The sequence below is a fragment of the Neolamprologus brichardi genome, chromosome 10, assembly GCF_056152115.1.
Source record: "Neolamprologus brichardi isolate AB-2024 chromosome 10, ASM5615211v1, whole genome shotgun sequence".
Classification (NCBI taxonomy): Eukaryota; Metazoa; Chordata; class Actinopteri; order Cichliformes; family Cichlidae; genus Neolamprologus; species Neolamprologus brichardi.
In genome coordinates this window covers 34,657,501-34,678,238 of record NC_142113.1, presented here as the reverse complement: position 1 = coordinate 34,678,238, position 20,738 = coordinate 34,657,501, and the positions used below count along the sequence as shown (strand labels likewise).

The window sequence follows — 20,738 nt, the reverse complement described above, 5'->3', positions numbered from 1 at the left end:
CAATGGCGGCGCCAGCTTACCCTCCGACCATACATACATGACACAAACATCACATGGGGAAGACAGGTCAGAGAGGTATAACAATGGAAACGCACCACATGAGGAAAGATAAGGAGAAAAAAATAACTCCCCCAGACTGAGCTCCAACAGGGAGATCAGTTTGAGAACAGAAAAAACACCAAAGAAACACATGACGAGCAGCAGGGGCGGGTAAAGGGTGAGAGACAGCCAATGAAGACATCTGGGCCTGCGTGCGCTGGTCTCCTTGATCCACCGTCAACATCGGAGGGGAATAAGCGTCGAAGGCGTTTGAGGCACAAGGCTGTGAAGAAAACCCCCAAAACAAAACCATACTAAACAAACAAAAACACGTTTTTAGTGCTGTTCTTAGCTTTCATCAGCGACGTGTGGCCAGGTTGAGATGAAGAGGCTCTTCTTTTGGCTCCTCCCTACAGCAGCTGAATGTAACGAATACACGAGACTTTGTTTTTTCTTTTTCTTGCTGCCTTCTTTTGCTTAACCCTTCTCTCTCTCCTTTCCTACCTTACGTTTGCCTTCGTCTTCCTTCTGTTAAATTAAATTCAACTCATTTTCATTTAGAAAGTGCCAAATAAGAACAACAGTCGCCTCAACAAACTTTATACACAATACAATAATACAGAGAAAACCCCAACAATCAGACGATCACCTAGCCAAAATGCTGCAGCAAGAGTCCTGACAGGGACTAGAAAGAGAGAGCAGATTTCTCCTGTTTTGGCTTCCTGTTAAATCCAGAATTCAAAATCCTGCTCCTCACATACAAGGTCTTAAATAATCAGGCCCCATCTTATCTTAATGACCTTGTAGCAGTGTTGGGACTAACGCGTTATTAAGTAACGCGTTACAGTAACTACGTTATTATTGTGGTAACGAGCACGGTAACTAGTTATTATGCCAAAATCAGGAACGCGTTAGTCGTTACTGGGATTTAGATAGGGTCGTTACTCGTTACTTCGTGTGGCGGCTATCGCGGAGCTTCCACAGATTCAGTAACATTAGCAAGTGGTGGAGGCAGCAGGTGGATGAGGGAAAGGGGACGCAGAAGGAAAAGAGACCCGAGGCGGCCGCCGGTCCAAGTGTGAACTGAACTTCAGGTAAGAAGTTATGACCTGCAGTCTATCTGGGTCAGATATAAACCAAGTATAGGTGGAGTTTATTTTCGTTATTCTGACTTTTTCCATACTGCGTACTAGCATGACGGAGTTTCTATACAGCTGGGTGGGTGCTATGAAGTTAATGATGTTGAACTTTATTTTGTTCATAAGTTATTAGAGTTGCCAACCGTCCCGTCTGGTATTCAGAGAAAATATTATGCGTTTCTTATTGAGGTGAAAAGGAACAGTTTGTCCCGTAATTCAGCTACAATGAAAAAGGCACAAAGCTGGAGTTAATCTGTGTCTTTGCTGCACAGCTGCCTCTTCTTCTTTCATTCTCCCCCCTCCCTCTCCCGTTTCTACTTCAATCATGAAAACTCATCAATGATCAGCTGATCGGCTCTCTTGTTTGTTTATCGCCCACTTTGCGCCAGAAAGAGGAAACCATGTCGCGTTAAACAACAGCAGCACGTTTAAGTTTGATCAGCTGTTGTTAGCATTTATTTAATATTAATTTCTAGTATCAGTTGATGTTTGCTGGAGCCACAGCTGTATAGCTGCTGGTCATGATGTCGGTTTGGTTATCTGGTGAGAGGGAAACATGAAGATGAAACCAGGAGATGTCCTTACTGAATCAGAGCTGAACAGGTGATGGAGAAACAGGTTTACCTTTTAGGTGACATGAATGAGTTGAAGGGAAGTTATGAACTGTTTCTGAGAGACAGATAACCCCAGGATCCTTTTTAGGTAGCTGACAGCTGGTAACTGTGCAGGTGTGGATCTAGCAAAGTTTTGCCAGGGGGGCCAGGTAGGGCATTAACAGGGAGAGGGGGGCACAAAGAAATACTTTTCTTTCATATTCTCATTTAAAATGTCTAGCTTTTAAAAAATAATTATCTCAATCTTACAACAAAGGATTGATAGATTGATGCATATATACCATCAAACAGTGAACATCACTGTCACAACAGCGTTTGCTTTCATTCAAAGGCTTTATGATTTTTCCTGTAATGGTGGGCCAGTCTCTAGTCAAAATGCCCGGGCCAATTTTTTGTCCCAGTCCAGCCCTGTATGCAGCTCATCTGCAGTGTGGTGTTACCTACATCTTCCTATTCAGAAGGCAGAATTTCCGAGTTCTGAGTACAATCAAAGCACCACGACTGCAGTTTTCGTGTTGGATGTAAAAGGCGCACATGACGCTGTGACCTAGGCTAGAATCATGGCAGCAGTCAATGACGGTCCAGGCGTGGGATTTCTCTTGTGGAAATATGCACATTATCTTTTCCTTTCTATTGGTAGGTGGCACAGTGCACTGTGGCAAGTAAGCAAGCTAGAAGACTGGCAAAGTTACGGAAGCAACACATTAACAAGAGAATTCTGAGTAAAACCAAAGTTACTTTCCCTAGTAACTAGTTACTTTGAAAGTAACGAGTAACTTGAAGTAACTGAGTTACTTTTGATAGAAGTAACTAGTAATGTAACTAAGTTACTATTTTAAAGTAACTTACCCAACACTGCCTTGTAGTACCATATCACCCTATTAGAGCACTTCGCTCTCGCTCTGCAGACCTACTTGTTGTTCCTAGAGTATTTAAAAGTAGAATGGGAGGCAGAGCCTTCAGTTTTCAGGCCCCTCTTCTGTGGAACCAGCTTCCAGTTTGGATTCAGGAGACAGACACTATCTCTACTTTCAAGATTAGGCTTCAAACTTTCCTTTTTGCTAAAGCATATAGTTAGGGCTGGACCAGGTGACCCTGAATCCTCCCTTAGTTATGCTGCAATAGATGTAGGCTGCCGGGGGATTCCCATGATGCATTGAATTTTTCCTTTCCAGTCACCTTTCTCGCTCACTATGTATTAACAGATCTCTCTGCATTGAATCATATCTGTTATTAACCTCTGTCTCTCTTCCACAGCATGTCTTTATCCTGTCTTCCTTCTCTCACCCCAACCAATCACAGCAGATGGCCCCGCCCCTCCCTGAGCCTGGTTCTGCCGGAGGTTTCTTCCTGTTAAAAGGGAGTTTTTCCTTCCCACTGTTGCCAAAGTGCTTGTTCATAGGGGTTATTTAAACCCAGGATCAAGGGGCGATCGTGGCTCAAGAGTTGGGAGTTCGTCTTGTAATCGGAAGGTTGCCGGTTCGAGCCCCAGCTCGGACAGTCTCGGTCGTTGTGTCCTTGGGCAAGACACTTCACCTACCGCCTACTGGTGATGGCCACAAGGGCCGATGGCGCGATATGGCAGCCTCGCTTCTGTCAGTCTGCCCCAGGGCAGCTGTGGCTACAACTGTAGCTTGCCTTCACCAGTGTGTGAATGTGTGTGTGAATGGGTGGATGACTGGGTGTGTAAAGTGCTTTGGGGTCCCTAGGGGGGACTAGTAAAAGCGCTATACAAATACAGACCATTTACCATTTATTTGATTGTTGGGTTTTTCTCTGTATCTATTATTGTAGGGTCTACTGTACAATATAAAGCGCCTTGAGGCAACTGCTGTTAGAATAATTCCACACCAGCCTATCAATCAACCAAACACCCAGACAGACGTTTAACTCATTTGAAAGCCTGATGCTTAGCCTTGTCCATCCCAGCTGTAAAACTCAAAAACCAGTCGTATTCGTTATCATTTATTGTCCACCTGGGCTTTACACAGTTTCTGTCTGATTTCTCAGACTTTTTATCTGATTTAGTGCTCAGCTCAGATAAAATAATTATTGTGGGTGAATGGTACTCATGGCCATTGATCAGTGGTTGTTGATCAATGGTCATGAGAGTTTGCATACTAATGATCAAGGAACCGACCTCCCAGCCCTTTGTTCCTTCAGTGGTGCTGGTTTCAGTCATTTTGGAAATGTGCTGTTTATAAGATTGAAACCTGCAGTCAGCTGAGACTGAAGAAGTCACCTGGATGATGACGAAACATTTCTCCCACTGAAAACGTCCAGATGAACAGAATCAACTTTTGGGGAACCATTAGAGAAAAAATGACTCATAATCATCTCACAGATGTAATATTATCAACAGCTGCTTTCAGTACCATCAGTGCTCATTTAGACTCTTTTTCTCCAATTGATCTTTCTGAGTTAACTTCAATAATTACTTCCTCCAAACCATCAACGTGTCTTTTAGACCCCATTCCTACAAAACTGCTCAAAGAAGTCCTGGCATTAATGAATGCTTCAATCTTAAATATGGTCAATCTATCTCTAATAATCAGCTGTGTACCACAGGTTTCACCTTCATCGTGAACTTGGATGAGTGACGAAACGTTTCTCCCACTGAAAGTTTTAACAGCTAAATTACTGTAAGCTAATAATCGCTAATTAGCTTCAATAAGAGAACAAACTCTCAGAAAAGAGTGTAACGTTACCATAGAGTTAACTCCACTGGTTTATATTGTTTTAAGCAAAATGCCAAAGAAATACACTAACTGTGTGATATGTATTTTGTATTTGTTAACTGATAGCATGATAGATTTGTTACTGATGTTTAAATGTGTCTAAGCATCTTTGCTAGCAGTTAGCCTGTTACTTATCTGTCGTCATACTGTAGCTGCTAAGGAATATTAGCTCTATGGTAATTCTTCTCTTTTACTTACAAGCTAAAGCTCTAAAGTACATCCATAGTTAACTCTTTGTTCAACTGTTTCCTTTATTAGTTTTCCTCTTTGTTGCTGTGAACTGAATATGCTGCTCTGTGTTTTGTGTGATATGGAGCAGAAGTACCAGCTTGCATTATCCCAGGCCTTTGACATAGTGGTTCCGTAGTGCTGTGTGTGATTAGCAGCACTGTGTGCTACTGTGAGGCTTTGTTCATTAGATGACACGATAAATGCTGCTACTGTAACCTGTAGCTTTGGGTTTCCTTCCATCATATAGGTTAGAGCACAGATTTATAACAGGATCAATATGAAAACTTGACACCCCAGAGAAATAAAAATGAAGTATTAAAGTGTAATCAGATTACTCGGAACACTGTCAATATGTAATATTTTCACATATTTCATTGTTAATTTTAACACTAAACTGAGTAGAATTGACCCCGAAAGATAAATGTTACAGTCATTTAGGACCAAAGGTTATCTGACAGACTTCACATCAACGGTCCAAGTGTGAAACTGTCACAGTGTGAAACTGTCACAGTGTGTGATGCTCAGAGTGTGTCTTCTTCACGCTCTCATGTTAGTTTCACTTAATATGAATCTGTTTACTCCAACAGTCGCCCACAGGGGCTTGTATGATGGTTGGGGTTACTCTGTGTCGTTACCCCACAGTATACAGCACTCTCAGCCAACTGCTGTGGTTATTTGGGTCTATATAAATAAAGTTTCACTGAATTGAATCTAAATGTAAATAAAAACAGAGTCTGGTAAACTTCTTTTTCACTCACAGTAGAACAAAGGAGTCATATAAAGTCACAAAAGGCAGGAAACGTCAGTGTTAGTATAGAGACAGCTGGAGGAAGGTTGAAGAGTTCGTGATTGTGTTTTTAACCCTTAGTGTTTTCAAGCATTCAGGGAGACTTGGAGCAGCCACGCGGTGGCGCTGTTATTCAGGATCATGAAGGCAGATTACTGTGTTTAGATTAGGGCTGTGATTGGCTCCGAACGTACAAACAGAAAGTTTTATTTCAGAGAGAGGGCAGACGTTTCTGAGGGGGGCTACTTGTTGTTCAGAGCTTTAAAGTATAGGAGTGTGTTTGATGTGATCCTATACGGTCATGTTTGTCACTGACACAGAACAGAGAGCCCGCTGATCAGCTGCTTGTCGATCACAGGTTTCGGTGTTGTGATTACTGGGACCTCCGTGATGCTGTGTCTGCTCCTTTTTCTGCCTCTGTGGTCACACATCGATCCGCTCTGCGTTGGTTATTCCTCATGTTTTTGTTTCGTCAAAGATACACGCCCCCTGGCGGCCTCTGGCAGCCTTACCACGCTCTGACATAATCAGCCAATCAGAGACGAAGTTTTGCCGCGTCCCATTTGATTGACTGGGGTGTCGGCGAATGGCGGTGCGCCTGCGCCGTTGGCCTGTGTTGCGGGAGGGAGGGGCTCCGCTCCGCTCGGCAGCACAGCGGAAGAAAATGGCGGCCGTGGCTGCAGAGCCAGGAGCTGCGGCGGTTCCGACAACAACAGCGACCGACGAGGGTCCGCCAGTGCAGGGCCCGGCGGGACCGGGTCTCCCGGGAGCCCGATCGGAGTGCGAGGGACCGCAGGAGACCGGGCCGGCATTGGACCTAGGCGCGATGCGGGCGGAGGACGGAGGGGACGCGGAGGGCCGCCATGTCAGGCCGGAGCTGGAGCCCGCGGCGGGAAACGCGCATCCGGAGAGCGACGAAGCTAGCGGCTCCGGGCCGCCGGAGCGGGTCAACGCGGACCGCTTCTCCCCCGGACTGCCCGCGGACCCGGAGGGCGGCGGAGACGTGTCTGCGCAGGAGGCGTACCGCGGCCCGGACCCGCAGCCCTCCGCCGTGTTCTTGCACTCATTCCCGGCCGCGCCGCCCGTCACCGAGGCCGGCTTGTCTCTGGCCGAACCTGCCGAACCCACCACCAACGAGACCACGGACCGAGCCGAGACCGCGGGCCGGGAACGGGGTTACACGAGCCTGGAGCAGGCGGAGCGGAGGCCCGCGACGGACACTGTGCTGGACGGGACGGCGGACGGTCCGGACCCGGACCCGGCGGGGCCCGAGGAGCCGGCTGCCCGAGGCCCGAGGGATTCCTCCCCGCCCTGCCGCTCACCGAAACGGCGGCTGCTGACCGAGCCTGCCGCCGAGGATCGAGCCGCAGCTGACTCTGTGCTGGACCTCAGTCTCGGGTCCGAGGTTCGTGTCTGCCTGGACCACGTCATCGATGACGCGCTGGTGGTGTCTTTCCGGCTGGGAGAGAAGGTGTTCTCCGGGGTCCTGATGGACGTTTCAAAAAGGTGAAACTTTATTAGCAGCAGGGGATGGATGTGATTGATTAGTGATTGATCCTGAGGTAGTTTAGAAACAATCAAAAATGATTATTTACATTTGTCAATTTTTTAGGAATTTAAATGTGTCCAGCTCACCTGTATGAACAGGCTGTTGGTCAGGTAAACACCTGCAGGAGCTCCTGCTCCTCATTAAACGGCTGCGGGGATTGATTAGGCTGCAGTGTTAGCCAGACACACCTGAGCATCATTACCTGCTGACCTTTGACCTGGTTGGTGATGGATACAGGACAGAAGCAAGAATGAGAGTGTCTTTGCAGCGCTCTGCTGGGGGGGGGGGGGGGGGGGGGCCAAGACACGTCACCAGGTGATAAAACACAGACCTCTGACGTCACTGTTTCAGCAGTGTAGTGAGTGCTGATGGATAATCAACCACTCATAACCTTCATGGCCACAGACACAGAGTGACACAGTGGTGTTTCCACAGTGGTGTTTCCACAGTGGTCTCTGATATATAAACACACACAGTGTTGTTGTCATTGTGCAAAAGTCTTGAATCACTTTTCGTTGCTGAGCGTTGCTGCAGCGGTTTGTCTGCATCATCACTTAAAGTCATTGTTGTCAGTTACTGTTTGTTTGGGGGGGGGGGGGGGGGGGGGGGGGGGGTCTGAATATGAGTAGGTGGGGGTGACTCAGGACTTTTGCACTGCATGTGTACGAGCAGTAATCACACATGTGACCGATTACTGCCGTGTTTTCCATGTGTGATGCGCTGGCTGCATCGGGGTCTCACGCTCGCCATGTTTGCTTCCAGGTTCGGTCCGTACGGGATTCCCATCACCGTGTTCCCACGCCGGGACGACCGGAGTCGACCTCCCACGTCTCTCCAGCAGCCGCTGCCGGTTAGCGACGACTTTCCGCCCATCAAAAAGGAAGAGAACGCTGCTCCGCCCCCTCCTCAGGACTGCACCTCTAAACCGCCACCGCTGTTTCAGGAGGGGGCGCCGTACCCGCCTCCTTTGTTCATCAGGGACACCTACAACCAGGCCTTACCTCAGCCGCCGCCGCGCAAGATTAAACGGCCAAAGAGGCGCTACCGCTGCGAAGAGCCCACTTCCATCATGAACGCCATCAAGCTCCGCCCCCGACAGGTACTCTGCGACAAATGCAAAGGGGTGGTGGCGTCAGGCGGGCACCGGGAGACGCGGCGGGGGCCAGTGGACCTGAGGGGCGACGAGACTTCGCGGCGGCGGAAGGTAGCAGAAGGACCGATCTCTGCTGAGGTCAAGCGTCTGAGGAGCGACGACAAAGGACGGCCCCCGGCCGCCGACCGGCGCTCGTCATCAGGGATACGTGTGTCATCTTCGTCACCATCCTCTTCCCGCCGCGTGTTGAGGGGAGTGGCCTCATCCTCATCCTCGGCGACCTCGAGCCGCATGCGCCTGAAGCTGAACTCCAAAGGGTCAGCTGACCGCTCCAAGGCGCGGCAGGTGCTCAAGACGTTGGTGAGGAGCTCGCAAACGCCGCCGCCGCGCCGGCACAAAGACCAGGACCAGGACCGCCCCAAGGCCGTGACCCGAGCCGCCACCCTGCAGAACCACAACCAGAAGGTCCACTTCACCCGGCGCCTGCAGCACCTCAGCGCCGCCGCCAGCACGCCGCTTCCGCCCAGAATGCGCCTCAAACCCCAAAGGTATCGTACCGACGACAGCCAGGCACAGAGCTCCTCCTCCTCCTCGTCCCCGCCCAAACTCAGCGCTCGCTCATCACCTCCCAAACCAGAACTAAGCCCCGCCTCAACACCCAACCCATCCGCAGCCACGCCCCCACTTCAAGTAACTGCTCCTCCCCCAACGCCATCCTGTATGGGAAGCGTTGCCGCGGAGATGCAGGCAGCGTCTGAGGGGAGAGTAGGAGGTCCTCCCTCCTCCTCCTCTCTAGACTCCACCCCCTCAGAGTGTAGCTCCACAGACAACTTTGAACTCCCCCCACCCGGAGACCCTCCCTCCTCCTCCTCTCCCTCCCATAACTCCGCCTCCTCAGCTCCACGGTGCCCCCCCTCCTCGCCGCCCGCTGGCCCTCCCCTCAGAGCTAATGGTGAGGAAGTGCAGTGTGGCGTTGGGGAGGAGGGCAGCGACCTGAAGAGGCGCCGTAAGTCTTCCACGTCGTCTTCCTCCTCCTCCTCGTCATCGTCATCCTCCGTCTTCTCCAAGGCCGTTTCAAAATGTCCGCTCCCAGACGGCCGCACCGTGTGCGTCGGCGATATTGTGTGGGCGAAGATCTACGGCTTCCCGTGGTGGCCGGCGCGTGTGCTCGGCATTACGGTGTCGCGGCGCGGCGATACGGGGCTGGCGGTGCAGCAGGAGGCGCGTGTGTCGTGGTTCGGCTCGCCCACCACGTCCTTCCTGCCGCTCGCGCAGCTGTCGCCCTTCCTGGAGACGTTCCAGTCGCGTTTCGACAGGAAGCGGAAGGGCCCGTACCGCCGCGCCATCGCCGAGGCCGCCAGCGCCGCCAAGCAGCTCACACCGGAGGTGCGGGCGCTGCTTACGCAGTTTGAGACGTAGCATCGGCCGCCGCCCACTCGCCCCATCCTCACTGCCCACCCCTTTCAGACAGGCCCCGCCCTTTCAGAGGAGGTGGGAGGAGCTAAAATGACTGATGGACAATGATGAGTGTGTTTCACGTTTATGAGGGGATCTGTCAGGGGCGGGGCTATCTTCAGTCACTGGCGGCGTTTCAGTTTTCCGCACCGTGGGAAATGTTTTGTAGATAATTGAGCCTGATTGGCTGACAGAGCGATGATGTCACAGTATTAATAAACACTAATTAAGCTCCTCGTAGTGATTGACTGATCTGAGTGGCTGGCGGTGTGATGTCACTTCCTGTTGATAAAACAGACTGAAAACTTGTTTTTTTTCCTAGAAACTTCGTTTCCGTTCAGAATTGAATAAACTGTGAACAAAGTGAGGTCCAACCCGCGGCCCGGGGCCCCGACGTGGCCGTGCTGAGCTGCTGTCAGGACGTTCGAGGCCCCGGGCTGCTCGGGCGGCCCGACGCTCTCTGATGATGATGGTGATGAAGGTTCTGCTGTCAGACTGTTTACCGTCTGTTTGCAGATCAGAGAGTCCTGCTGGACAAAGTAACGGGAACAGTGTGTACATGTGTTGCTTCCTGTTTGAATCTGAATAAACGCTCAAACTTCTCTGACCTTCGCCTCATCATTTCCACTCTTCTTCTGTGGTGTTTCTCTGGCGGAGACCTTTCTCACCTGCAAACAGATGTTTGGTAAACGGGTCTCCACAGCTGCTCCCAGACTCCGCCCACATTTGCCTCTTGTGGCTGATTGGTCCGTTCGCTGGTCAGGTGGTGGTGGTTAATTCCTTTAGTTCAGATCCAGAGACCCTGAAACAAAAATCCAGGACTGATCTAAACGCCGTTGTTCCTGTGAGTGCCGCTCAGGTGCGTTAGCTTCGTCGTAGGTGCCTCTAGATCAAAGCTGAGGCTGGACCAGCGCGGCTGGTGAAGCAGGTAGCAGCAGGTGAACACGTCCTCACGTGTCATCAGCTGTTATCAGACTCGGTGTAGATAAAGCTGATCGGGGTCAGTGTTTGAGAGGTCGGCACAGTTACCTGTAGCATCCAATCACTGAGCTCCGCCACTGAAAAAAGCATCAGCTGTCAGCGACGAAGTTCTTCAACCCGCGTTTCTTCTGGAGCCCACCTGATGGTGACATGGTTACAGAACTGTTCATGGTTCATACGTCATCACTTATCCGGTCGTTACGTGGTGATGTATGAACTCCGGGTCCAAACTCCTGCGTTTATTAAGCCTGTTGTGTTTTTAATGTGCTTTGTATTTTCTTCTGTTTAATCTGAACAAGCCTCTAAAAACAGTCAGTGATCCCTGTCGGCCTGTTTTTATTACCACTGTTCATTTTAAAGCTCCGTTTAAACCCCTCTGATGTAACTGCAGCAGCAGTACATGAATGACTAACCTCGTGTTGTGGATGGATTATCTCAGTTGTTCTCCTGACTGAAGTTTGGTCCGTTTACAGCATCTTGCCATGCGATTACATTTGTTCCTGACCATCGAGTGGAAAAAAGTTAGCGTTCATCCTCCAGCTTCACTGTGTTTATGCTAACGTAGCTGTGTCGCTAGCGATCACGTAGCACATCATTATATAGCAGCTAGCCAAACTTCAGTAACCCTACAAACTGTTTAGTTTTCTGTCTTCATTTATGTTGAAGTGACAGCAGAGCTGTACGTTTGAATTTTTATGTTTACGTGGAAACTAGCGAGCTAACTTCCTGCTAACTTCCTGCTAACTTCTAACTCTGTTAAATTTAATACATTCTGTTTTCATGGACGTTAAACTTAACTGTTGCACCTGGTAAAGCAGCAAAGCTGATTATTTTATTACAGAGGAAAGACTTTAGACAGTTTGTAACTCTCAGTGATGCTGCAGCGTTCGTTTGACCTGCAGCGGAGGTTGGACCTGGAAACAGCTGATGACGTTACATCATAAACAGCTTTCTGACCTCTGTGAACTTGCCGGCTCAGTTTATGGGGGTTAGTATCACTATGTTTAAAAAGGATTATCTGTGGAAAGCTCATTGGCTAACGATGTAGATGGCGTGTGGCTGGGCGGGTTCCTGTTGAAGGAGACTGGACTTCTTTAAGCGTGTAAAGCTCTGGGGCTGGTCCCGTAGGCCGGTTGTTCATCCACTATCATCTTAATATTCGTATCGATGTAATAATAGTAACTAATTATTAATAATAGTCCAGTTGTTTTCCTTCAGCCTTTTAAGACGATGTAATTGACGAATCATTAGCCAATCAGCGAGCAGTGTCACATCCGTTCAGTTTTAAAAATGAAGATGTGACACTCAGCACGCCTCTGACAGGACTTCAGAGACCGCCAGGTGATGTCGCTGAAGCCACGTCCACCTTTGACCCCGTGAGAGGGCGCTGTGATGATAAATCTGTGATGCTCGCTGCTCCCGGAGAGGTCAGGGGTCACAGTGTGTCAGTCTTCTGTCAGTCAGCACCCACCCCTCACAGACCAGGTAGAACACAGCTCTAGCTTCACCATGACAACCAACAGCATCGCATCATCGCCACAGACGCTGCCAGCAGGTTGAAAAACCACAGTCACGTTTAAAAACACAGCTGCGTGGTCAGGGGCAGCTTTGGGACCACAGCAGATACTCCAATCAATAAACTGATAAATCAACCAATCAACAGACTAAACTACTGATCAATGAGCAGATTGACAGGCTCAGGCTAAATGCTGGAGAGGCGGGTCCGGCTACACTATGGTAAACTAATCAGCTGATTCTTTGATCTCCTCCTCACTCTTCTTCGTCCTTCAGGTGCCCCCAGACTCCGCCCACATTTGCCTCTCATTTTCTAATCTGCCTCTGGCTGATTGGTCGGTTCGCTGGTCAGGTGGTGGTTAATTCCTTTAGGTCACAGGATAGGAGGCTCATCCACCTCCTCTGTCACACCACCGCTCTGCGTGTCCTCCTTCACTGCATCCATGAACCTCCTCTGAGCTCCTCCTCCTCCTGCCTGCAGCTCCACCTTCATCCTCCACCCCCCCTCCTCTGCACATGCTCAGACCATCAGCTTCTCTCACTCGGAGCCGTCCCTCTGATCGTCTTATTTCTGATCCTGTCAAAACCTACAACCGCTACTCAAGCTGATGTGTGTTGCTAGTGTTAGCTGTTATCAAAGATTAATAACTGTTATTGATTTGAATCATTATTATTGATTGAAAGAAAACATAGGTAGGGTCACTCTTCATCTGTGTCCTCTGACTCTGCAGGTTTCAGCTCATCTGTCTCAGTTTGATCACATGATTTGCATTATTGACTCTCTAAAGCCCGGAGCTGGTTAACCAGTAAAAACTGGTTCCCACAGACACACCGGGACTGTTTTTTATGTAGAACCAGAGTTCTCTGAGTAAAATGTCAGTTAAATAGAGTCTCATGGACTCGTATTTTATTCACAATAAAAACAGCAGGACGATGCTAACCTGCCGACTGCATCTATCCAAAGAGTCCAGCTGCAGCATCAGGCCTGCTGAGGAACTCAGACCAGACCAGCCGCTGTCCTCACAGGCTGATGTTAGAGGGGACGCACGGTCCTGCCTCCACAGTTCTGTCCTCACTTTACACCTCGGACGTGTTTTCTGTGCTATTGTGAATAAAACACGAGATGTGTCTTTACTCAGAGATCAGCTCTGCTGGAATAAATTTGTCATTTTGTGTCTGACTCGCCACAACGAGGAGGCGCCACCTGCAGGTGACTCTCAGTCACTACATGTCCTTAACGAGCCACTCAGCCAATCACTGATCATTAACATATTGATCCATGCAATAAGTGAAAATGGTCATAACGATGAGGTCACTTCCTGTTTGTGAATACAGGTTTATTAACAGGAAGTCAAAAACGAGCGCCTTCTGTCTGAATAGTTAATCAGTAGCAAGTATCACAGGTCAGTGAGGCTGAAGATCTCCTGTGTCAGGCACTCACCTGTTCACCTGAGAATGTGACACCGGTGCTAAAAGCGTTTGGTGGGCGTGTCCATGCTGGTTGCCAATCAGCACAGATGTGTAACACCTGCTTAACATCACAGGGGAGCTGCCCTGTCTGAGCAGGTGATCCTAATCAATACTCTCTCTCTCTCTCTCTCTGCAGCACAACGCTGAAGAGCTGCTGACACTGAGTATCCTGCGCTGTGATTGGCTGAGAGGCTGTGGGCGGGCCTGGATCGTCACATGGATACAGATGATTAATAATCAATAATTATTTAAGTAAAGAGTTTATATTTATAAGAAATGTATTGATCTGGTCTGAACACTGCCCGTTTCCATGGATACCTGGTTTGGATCAGTGAAATTAAATGCTATAATTTGCGTCCTCCAATCAACTGTCATTCCACAATCAGCCAATAACTAATCAGCTCGTAGCTTAAGGAGTGATGTCACCGAGATTTACAGACTTTACTGCTGCACGTGAATGCACTGTCCTCTTGAAGACTCACCTGGCATTGAGGCTCCACCCATCCACACACCTGAAGCAGAGATGTGTTAGCTTAGCTTGCCACAGAGGCTGCAAGCAGATGGACACTGCCAACATAGCAGCTGTAACAGGTGGTGTGCTCAGTTTTGATTGGTTAATGATCAGGTGACGAAACAGAAACAGTGTCATGCTGTGACAGCGTCTCCACGACGACCACAGGTACACCTGTGTTTTACCTGGAAGTTTGCTTCTCACATGTTTTTATGTCTTTAAAATGATGCAAACAGGAAATTCTTCTTCTTGTAAAGTTGTAAACAAAATGCAATAAAAGGTTGCATGTGTCAAACTGTCTGCTCTCACTGGGTTATTGGACGCAATCTGCAAGAAGTGCCTTTTCTTTTCAAAGTAAATGCCACATTTCATCAATGCAAGCATTTAATGTGAAACATTCAAACCTACAGCTGAGCAGCAGCAGCTGTACAGGTGAGTCTGAAGTATTACAGGTGGTTATAATTAATGGTTATACTGGGTGTCTAACCTATAGCTGAAGAATATCTAGTTATCAGTTGTTACTGGTTATGTTAAGTAACGTACTTGTTATACTGCTTGTTTTACTGTTTATACTGGGTGCATTTGGTTCTATGACTCTGGTTGTCTTCTGCCAGACCAGTTTTATAGGTCTGGGCTGTAATCAGGTGGGGGTCCACACACAGACAGGTTTATAATCAAGTCAGGGTCCACACTCAGACAGGTTTATAATCAGGTCGGGGTCCACACTCAGACAGGTTTATAATCAAGTCGGGGTCCACACTCAGACAGGTTTATAATCAGGTCGGGGTCCACACTCAGACAGGTTTATAATCAGGTCGGGGTCCACACTCAGACAGGTTTATAATCAGGTGGGGGTCCACACTCAGACAGGTTTATAATCAAGTCGGGGTCCACACACAGACAGGTTTATAATCAGGTGGGGGTCCACACACAGACAGGTTTATAATCAAGTCAGGGTCCACACTCAGACAGGTTTATAATCAGGTCGGGGTCCACACTCAGACAGGTTTATAATCAGGTCGGGGTCCACACTCAGACAGGTTTATAATCAGGTGGGGGTCCACACTCAGACAGGTTTATAATTATAATCGTTATAATTTATTATTATAACATTATTATTTTATTATTATTATTATAATTTACAATTGGGTTAGTTTTTAACCCTAACCCGACCTGATTATAAACCTGTCTGAGTATGGATCCCAACCTGATTATAAACCTGTCTGTGTGTGGACCCCCGACCTGATTATAAACCTCTCACACAGACAGGAGTCCTTGTGTGTGTGTGTGAGATGGTTAATAATTCCTGTTCATCTGTGTGGACTTTCACCTGAGACTCTGTCTCTGTTTGCTGCTCGAAGTCAAACAGCCGCAGGTGTAATGGAAGCCGACATTCAGGTAAAGTCATTACTGATCAGTTTTGTTTTACTGAGTTTAGCAGGTGGGGTGTAGGACAAGTAGAGTAGGGCAGGTTTGCTAAAGGAAGGGTATACTGAACTGTGATAACACACAGTGAGCACTGACCTACAAACAACAGGTGTGGTAAACTGACCTCCATACAACTACTGAAGCACACCTGGAAACACTTGGATCCTTTCAGACTAATTTACTGGGTGTTTTTGTGTCTACAGGTTAATCAGGGTCACTGTGACCTGTGTCAGATAGAACGTGTGTGTGTTCGTTTGACTTCCATGTGTGGACCTGGAGTGATATGCAGAGAAAGGACATCTTCTGTTTTTTCTTCTTCTTTAGTTTTGTTTTGACTTCTGACATCTGTTTAATAATAGCAACAAATATAATAATCGATAATGGTTAATAAGTGAATCATGATGTTTGCTGCACCTGATAACCAAGTGTTTCTGTCTGTCCAATCAGAGTCATGAGGGGAGGGGCTACAAACCCAATAAACCTAACCTGCCAAGGACAGAAGAGAGCAAAAAGACACAACCAATGGATGCGCAGAGGGTGGGGTCAGACATGATTTACACCATTGAAGATGTCCCACCATGGTACCTGTGTATTCTACTGGGATTACAGGTGAGACTGGAATTACAGGTGAAAATGTGACTACTGTGGGATTAAGACATTTCAACATGGATTATTGATTTAGACTGGATTACTAGGTTCAAACTGGTATTATACTAGTTTAACCGGGGGTTATACTGGTTTAACATGGGATTACTGGGTTTAACCTGGGATTATACTGGTTTAACCGGGGACTATACTGGTTTAAACTGGGATTACTGTGATTAACCTGTGATTATACTGGTTTAACCTGAGGTTATACTGGTTTAAAATAGGTTTAACTGGGATTATACTGGTTTAAACAATGATTACTGGGTTTAACCTGGGATTATACTGGTTTAACCTGAGGTTATACTGGTTTAAAATGGGTTTAACCTGGGATTATACTGGTTTAAACAGTAAGAATAAGAATGTTTTACTGTCATTATGCCAAAAGCACAACTGAATTGTTTGCTGTACTATTCAGTGAAAAGGAAACCAGAAAAAGGAAAGAAAGTAAAACTGTTTCTAAACTGGTTTAAACTGGAATACTGGATGGGGTTGTTTGTAGTTTGATCACTGGTGCAGGTTTGGTGGTGGTTAGATGAAACATTTTTAGGATAGCTACCTTGTTGACTCGATCTGAAGTTTGTGACAGGTGAATGTTACCTGCTTTACCTTGTGCAGCATTACCTGACGTGCTTCAGTGGTACAGTGGCTGTGCCGTTTCTTCTGGCTGAGGCCATGTGTGTTGGTGGAGACCAAAACACCATCAGTCAGCTGATTGGAACCATTTTCACGACTGTTGGCATCACGACTCTCATCCAGACCACCGTGGGTGTCAGGTGAGTCTGAGGGAGTCAGGTGAGACTTAATGAGTCAGGCGAGTGGGCAGAGTCTGACAGTTATGTGTGTTTGTGTGTAGACTTCCTCTCTTTCAGGCGAGTGCGTTTGCGTTCCTCATTCCTGCTCAGGCAATCCTCAGTCTGGACAGGTGGAGGTGTCCCAGTGAAGGTGGGAGTCTCTCTGATTGTTACTGTTTTTTGTAAATAAACAACTCTCATGTGATTTGTTTTTTCCTCTACAGAGGAGATTTATGGGAACTGGAGTCTTCCCCTGAACACCTCACACATCTGGAAGCCTCGAATCAGAGAGGTACGATCACTGCTCCTCAGCAGGTAGTTTCCAGTGGGTCCAGGTGGGTTGAAGTGGGCACAGTGGGTTGAGGGCGGTGAGAGGCCAGACCTAAACCTGAACTGGTTCCTGGAAGACACCAGCAGTCTGGACAGTGCTGGTCTGTCAGAATCCTGTGAGCTTCCAGCCCAAAGAAAGTCTCTGATTTTGGCTAAAGTCAGACCTGAATCAGGTGGAACCTTGTTCAGGAGGACTCTGCCCTTGGTCTTGGACCATTTCTACAAATCCAGGATGTGTTTTACTTCACAGGCTTCGCTATGAAATTAAAGCACTTTAATTCCTGAGAACCCAGAGCCACACCTGCAGGTATCACCTGTTTCAGGATTCTCTAGGACTCATCAGTAGCAGCACCTCGTGGTGGGATCCAAGTTGTCATGTCTGTGGAGTGGATTTTTTTTGTTTACTTGCTTTATGACAGTTATTTGTTCGCAGATTCAGGGTGCCATCATTATGTCCAGCCTGGTGGAGCTCGTGATTGGTCTGTGTGGGTTACCTGGGTTACTGCTGGAGTACATCGGCCCGCTCACCATCACGCCGACCATCTCACTGATCGGCCTCTCGGTCTTCACAACTGCTGGAGACCGAGCTGGGTCCCACTGGGGCCTCTCAGCACTGTATGTGGACACGCCTGTTTCTGTTCTGCTGTAGTGAACTACATATCCATGAATTTAGCACACTGGGGGGACAAACGGTTGTCTCTCTCTCTCTCTGCAGGTGTATTTTGCTGATTGTGCTGTTTGCTCAGTACCTAAGGGCGACATCACTTCCTGTTCCTGTGTATAGCAGGAAGAAAGGCCTGAGGGCCACCAGAGTGCAGATCTTCAAGATGTTTCCTGTAAATAAAGATAAACACAAATCAATGATGATGTCAGTGATGACGTAATTTGAATTTTTGCTCCGCCCTCTTTCAGATCATCCTTGCCATCATGATGGGGTGGTTCGTCTGTTATGTCCTCACTCTGACCGACCTGTTGCCAAGAGACCCTGATCGCTATGGACACAAAGGTCGCACTGATGCCCGAGGGGACATCATGACATTGTCGCCCTGGTTCAGGATGCCTTACCCATGTAAGGCACCAACCAATGACAGTCATGCTTTGTATCCAGGTGGTTTGAGGTTTGAATGACACCGTGTCACCGTTACGAGGTTGTTTCAGCGCCGACTGTGAGTTGGTGGTGAGGTGGATCAGTTTCTCTGAGGTTCTGATCCACAGTCACTGTGTTACCTGCAGCAGGTAGCACTCGGCCCCGCCCCTGCCGTGTGGCTCCATGTTGATGCCATATTTAAAAGAAATTTCACTGAAAGTCTGTTACTTCCCACAGCAGGAACGCCAGTTTGTACTGCTTCGACTGGTTAGTCGGTTTGACCTTGGGAAAAAAACTGTAAAATCACTGAGTCAGTGATTCAGGGCCCAGAGCGAGGGGGTGGAGCTCTCAGAGGGGGTGTGGTCACTTTATGAACTTTGTGTAACTTCAGACTTCATGTGTACGGTCTGGGATCAAATCTGATCCGAAGGCGTGTTTTTAACGCTAAGCTGAGCATCGGTGAATGAAGGATGATCACATGACATTCTCTGACTTCCTGTCTCTCTCTGATAGGCCAGTGGGGGTTGCCTGTGATAACGGTTGCTGGGGTGTTGGGCATGCTGAGCGCGACGATGGCGGGCATCGTGGAGTCAATCGGAGATTACTATGCTTGTGCTCGCCTGTCTGGAGCCACGCCCCCTCCTATCCATGCAATCAACAGGTGAGAGAGGAACACACCTTATGAGACAGGCTCCACCCCCAAACAGGTGTTGATCATGTCTGTTTTAAATTTGTTTTCAGGGGGATTTTCATAGAGGGCGTGTGCTGCATCATTGCAGGTCTGTTGGGGACAGGAAACGGCTCCACCTCCTCCAGTCCAAATATAGGTGTCATCGGCATCACCAAGGTAGCCACACACCCTGAAAGGGTGTGTTCATGTCCTCAGGTGTAATTTCACGTGTTAACTTGTGCTTAATTTGTGAGTGTATGATCCGTTCACCTGTATGCAGGTGGGTAGCAGGCGGGTGGTGCAGTACGGTGCCGGCATCATGTTTGTCCTGGGAACCGTCGGCAAGTTCACAGCTCTGTTTGCCTCGCTGCCCGACCCGATCCTGGGAGGAATGTTCTGCACGCTCTTCGGTAAGTCTCCGGTAACAGGTGTATATTCAGGTGTGGTACTGCTGCGCTAAACCATATGTGTCTCTCAGGTATGATAACAGCTGTCGGCCTGTCAAACCTGCAGCTGGTCGATTTAAACTCGTCCAGAAATCTGTTTGTTCTTGGGTTCTCCATGTTCTTTGGTCTGACACTGCCGACGTACCTGGACACGCATCCCAACTCCATTCAGACAGGTGAGTCCCTGTTTACCTGTGCCACGGCTGTCCTCCTAAATAACACCACAGGAACAGAGCAGGATATCTTCTGGTTGCCTTCATTCACTCATCCTAACATCAGCAATTATCTGAAGGTGGTGATGCAATTCAATTAAATTTAAGAAACGTCCGGCAGAACCAGAGTGAGAGAGCCAGAGGTGAATACTAACTAATTGTCACAGGCAGCAGTCGTGTGGTGAGGACCCAAGTTGCAGACAGCGGTGATGCGAGTGAGTTTATTTACAGTGAATGATAAATAACAAAGGCCAGGGCAGAACTAAACATAAACCTAAACTGGGGACAACTAATAATAAACAAAACTCGAAACCATAACTCACAAAATCACACGGAGAGGAAAACATAAGAAGGTTCTGCAGGGGATGAAGAGGAGAAAGAGGAGCAGAGAGACACGGAGAAGACCAAATAACACAGACGAACCGACAAGGAAAACAGGCAGGCGCACACTATAAATATACACAAGGTAATGGACAGCTGAACATAATTAGACACGATGAGACACAGACCTTCAAAGTAAAACAGGAAACTCACAGACTGCATTACAAACACAAACTCCGAGACACGAACCGAGCACAGAAGGGAGAACACTCAAATGCTAATAACTAATACAAAATAAGAATCAACACCAAACACAAGATGATACCAAAAATGAAACAGAAAACGCTGGGTCACCGACCCAGGACCATGACACTAACACTTAAATGCAGAGAGGTGCATAAACACATAGTGAGTGAAGAAGATACGCATCATGGAAAGCCCCAGCAGCTGCCTGTTCCAGCACCACCACTGCACCCATCGAACTAATGGCATGGTTCGGATAAGAGAGGCAGAGATTGCAGCGTGAGGTCCTACCGACCTTTCAATTCAATTCAATTTTATTTATATAGCGCCAAATCACAACAACAGTCGCCTCAAGGCGCTTCATAGATACAGAGAAAAACCCAACAATCATATGACCCCCTATGAGCAGCACTTTGGCGACAGTGGGAAGGAAAAACTCC

General features: G+C 48.0%; 2 protein-coding genes across 3 annotated transcripts in view; both read left to right on the top strand.

Annotated features, from left to right (window-relative positions):
- The first annotated feature begins 6,119 nt into the window (after nucleotides 1–6,119).
- pwwp2a (PWWP domain containing 2A) lies at nucleotides 6,120–14,417 on the top strand. 2 transcript variants are annotated; one of them, XM_035915863.2, is made up of 3 exons: nucleotides 6,120–7,054; nucleotides 7,860–9,142; nucleotides 13,748–14,417. In XM_035915863.2, exons 1-3 carry the CDS (start codon nucleotides 6,135–6,137, stop codon nucleotides 13,756–13,758), a joined length of 2,214 nt encoding a protein of 737 aa, XP_035771756.1. In that variant the 5' UTR covers nucleotides 6,120–6,134; the 3' UTR covers nucleotides 13,759–14,417. The 2 variants fall into 2 exon arrangements, with proteins under 2 accessions (XP_035771756.1, XP_006808882.2); XM_006808819.3 differs by lacking the exon at nucleotides 13,748–14,417 and having other exon boundaries at nucleotides 7,860–10,247.
- A 1,063-nt stretch (nucleotides 14,418–15,480) lies between these two features.
- Nucleotides 15,481–20,738, top strand: part of slc23a1 (solute carrier family 23 member 1) — a 9,117-nt gene continuing 3,859 nt past the window's right edge. The window contains exons 1-12 of the mRNA XM_087847668.1: nucleotides 15,481–15,520; nucleotides 15,998–16,159; nucleotides 16,814–16,971; nucleotides 17,052–17,140; nucleotides 17,214–17,281; nucleotides 17,753–17,934; nucleotides 18,035–18,155; nucleotides 18,232–18,388; nucleotides 18,920–19,067; nucleotides 19,148–19,253; nucleotides 19,357–19,486; nucleotides 19,555–19,698. Of these exons, the coding sequence (XP_087703794.1) occupies nucleotides 15,503–15,520; nucleotides 15,998–16,159; nucleotides 16,814–16,971; nucleotides 17,052–17,140; nucleotides 17,214–17,281; nucleotides 17,753–17,934; nucleotides 18,035–18,155; nucleotides 18,232–18,388; nucleotides 18,920–19,067; nucleotides 19,148–19,253; nucleotides 19,357–19,486; nucleotides 19,555–19,698 (1,483 nt within the window). The 5' untranslated portion in view covers nucleotides 15,481–15,502. The remainder of the gene's footprint in view (nucleotides 15,521–15,997; nucleotides 16,160–16,813; nucleotides 16,972–17,051; nucleotides 17,141–17,213; nucleotides 17,282–17,752; nucleotides 17,935–18,034; nucleotides 18,156–18,231; nucleotides 18,389–18,919; nucleotides 19,068–19,147; nucleotides 19,254–19,356; nucleotides 19,487–19,554; nucleotides 19,699–20,738) is intronic.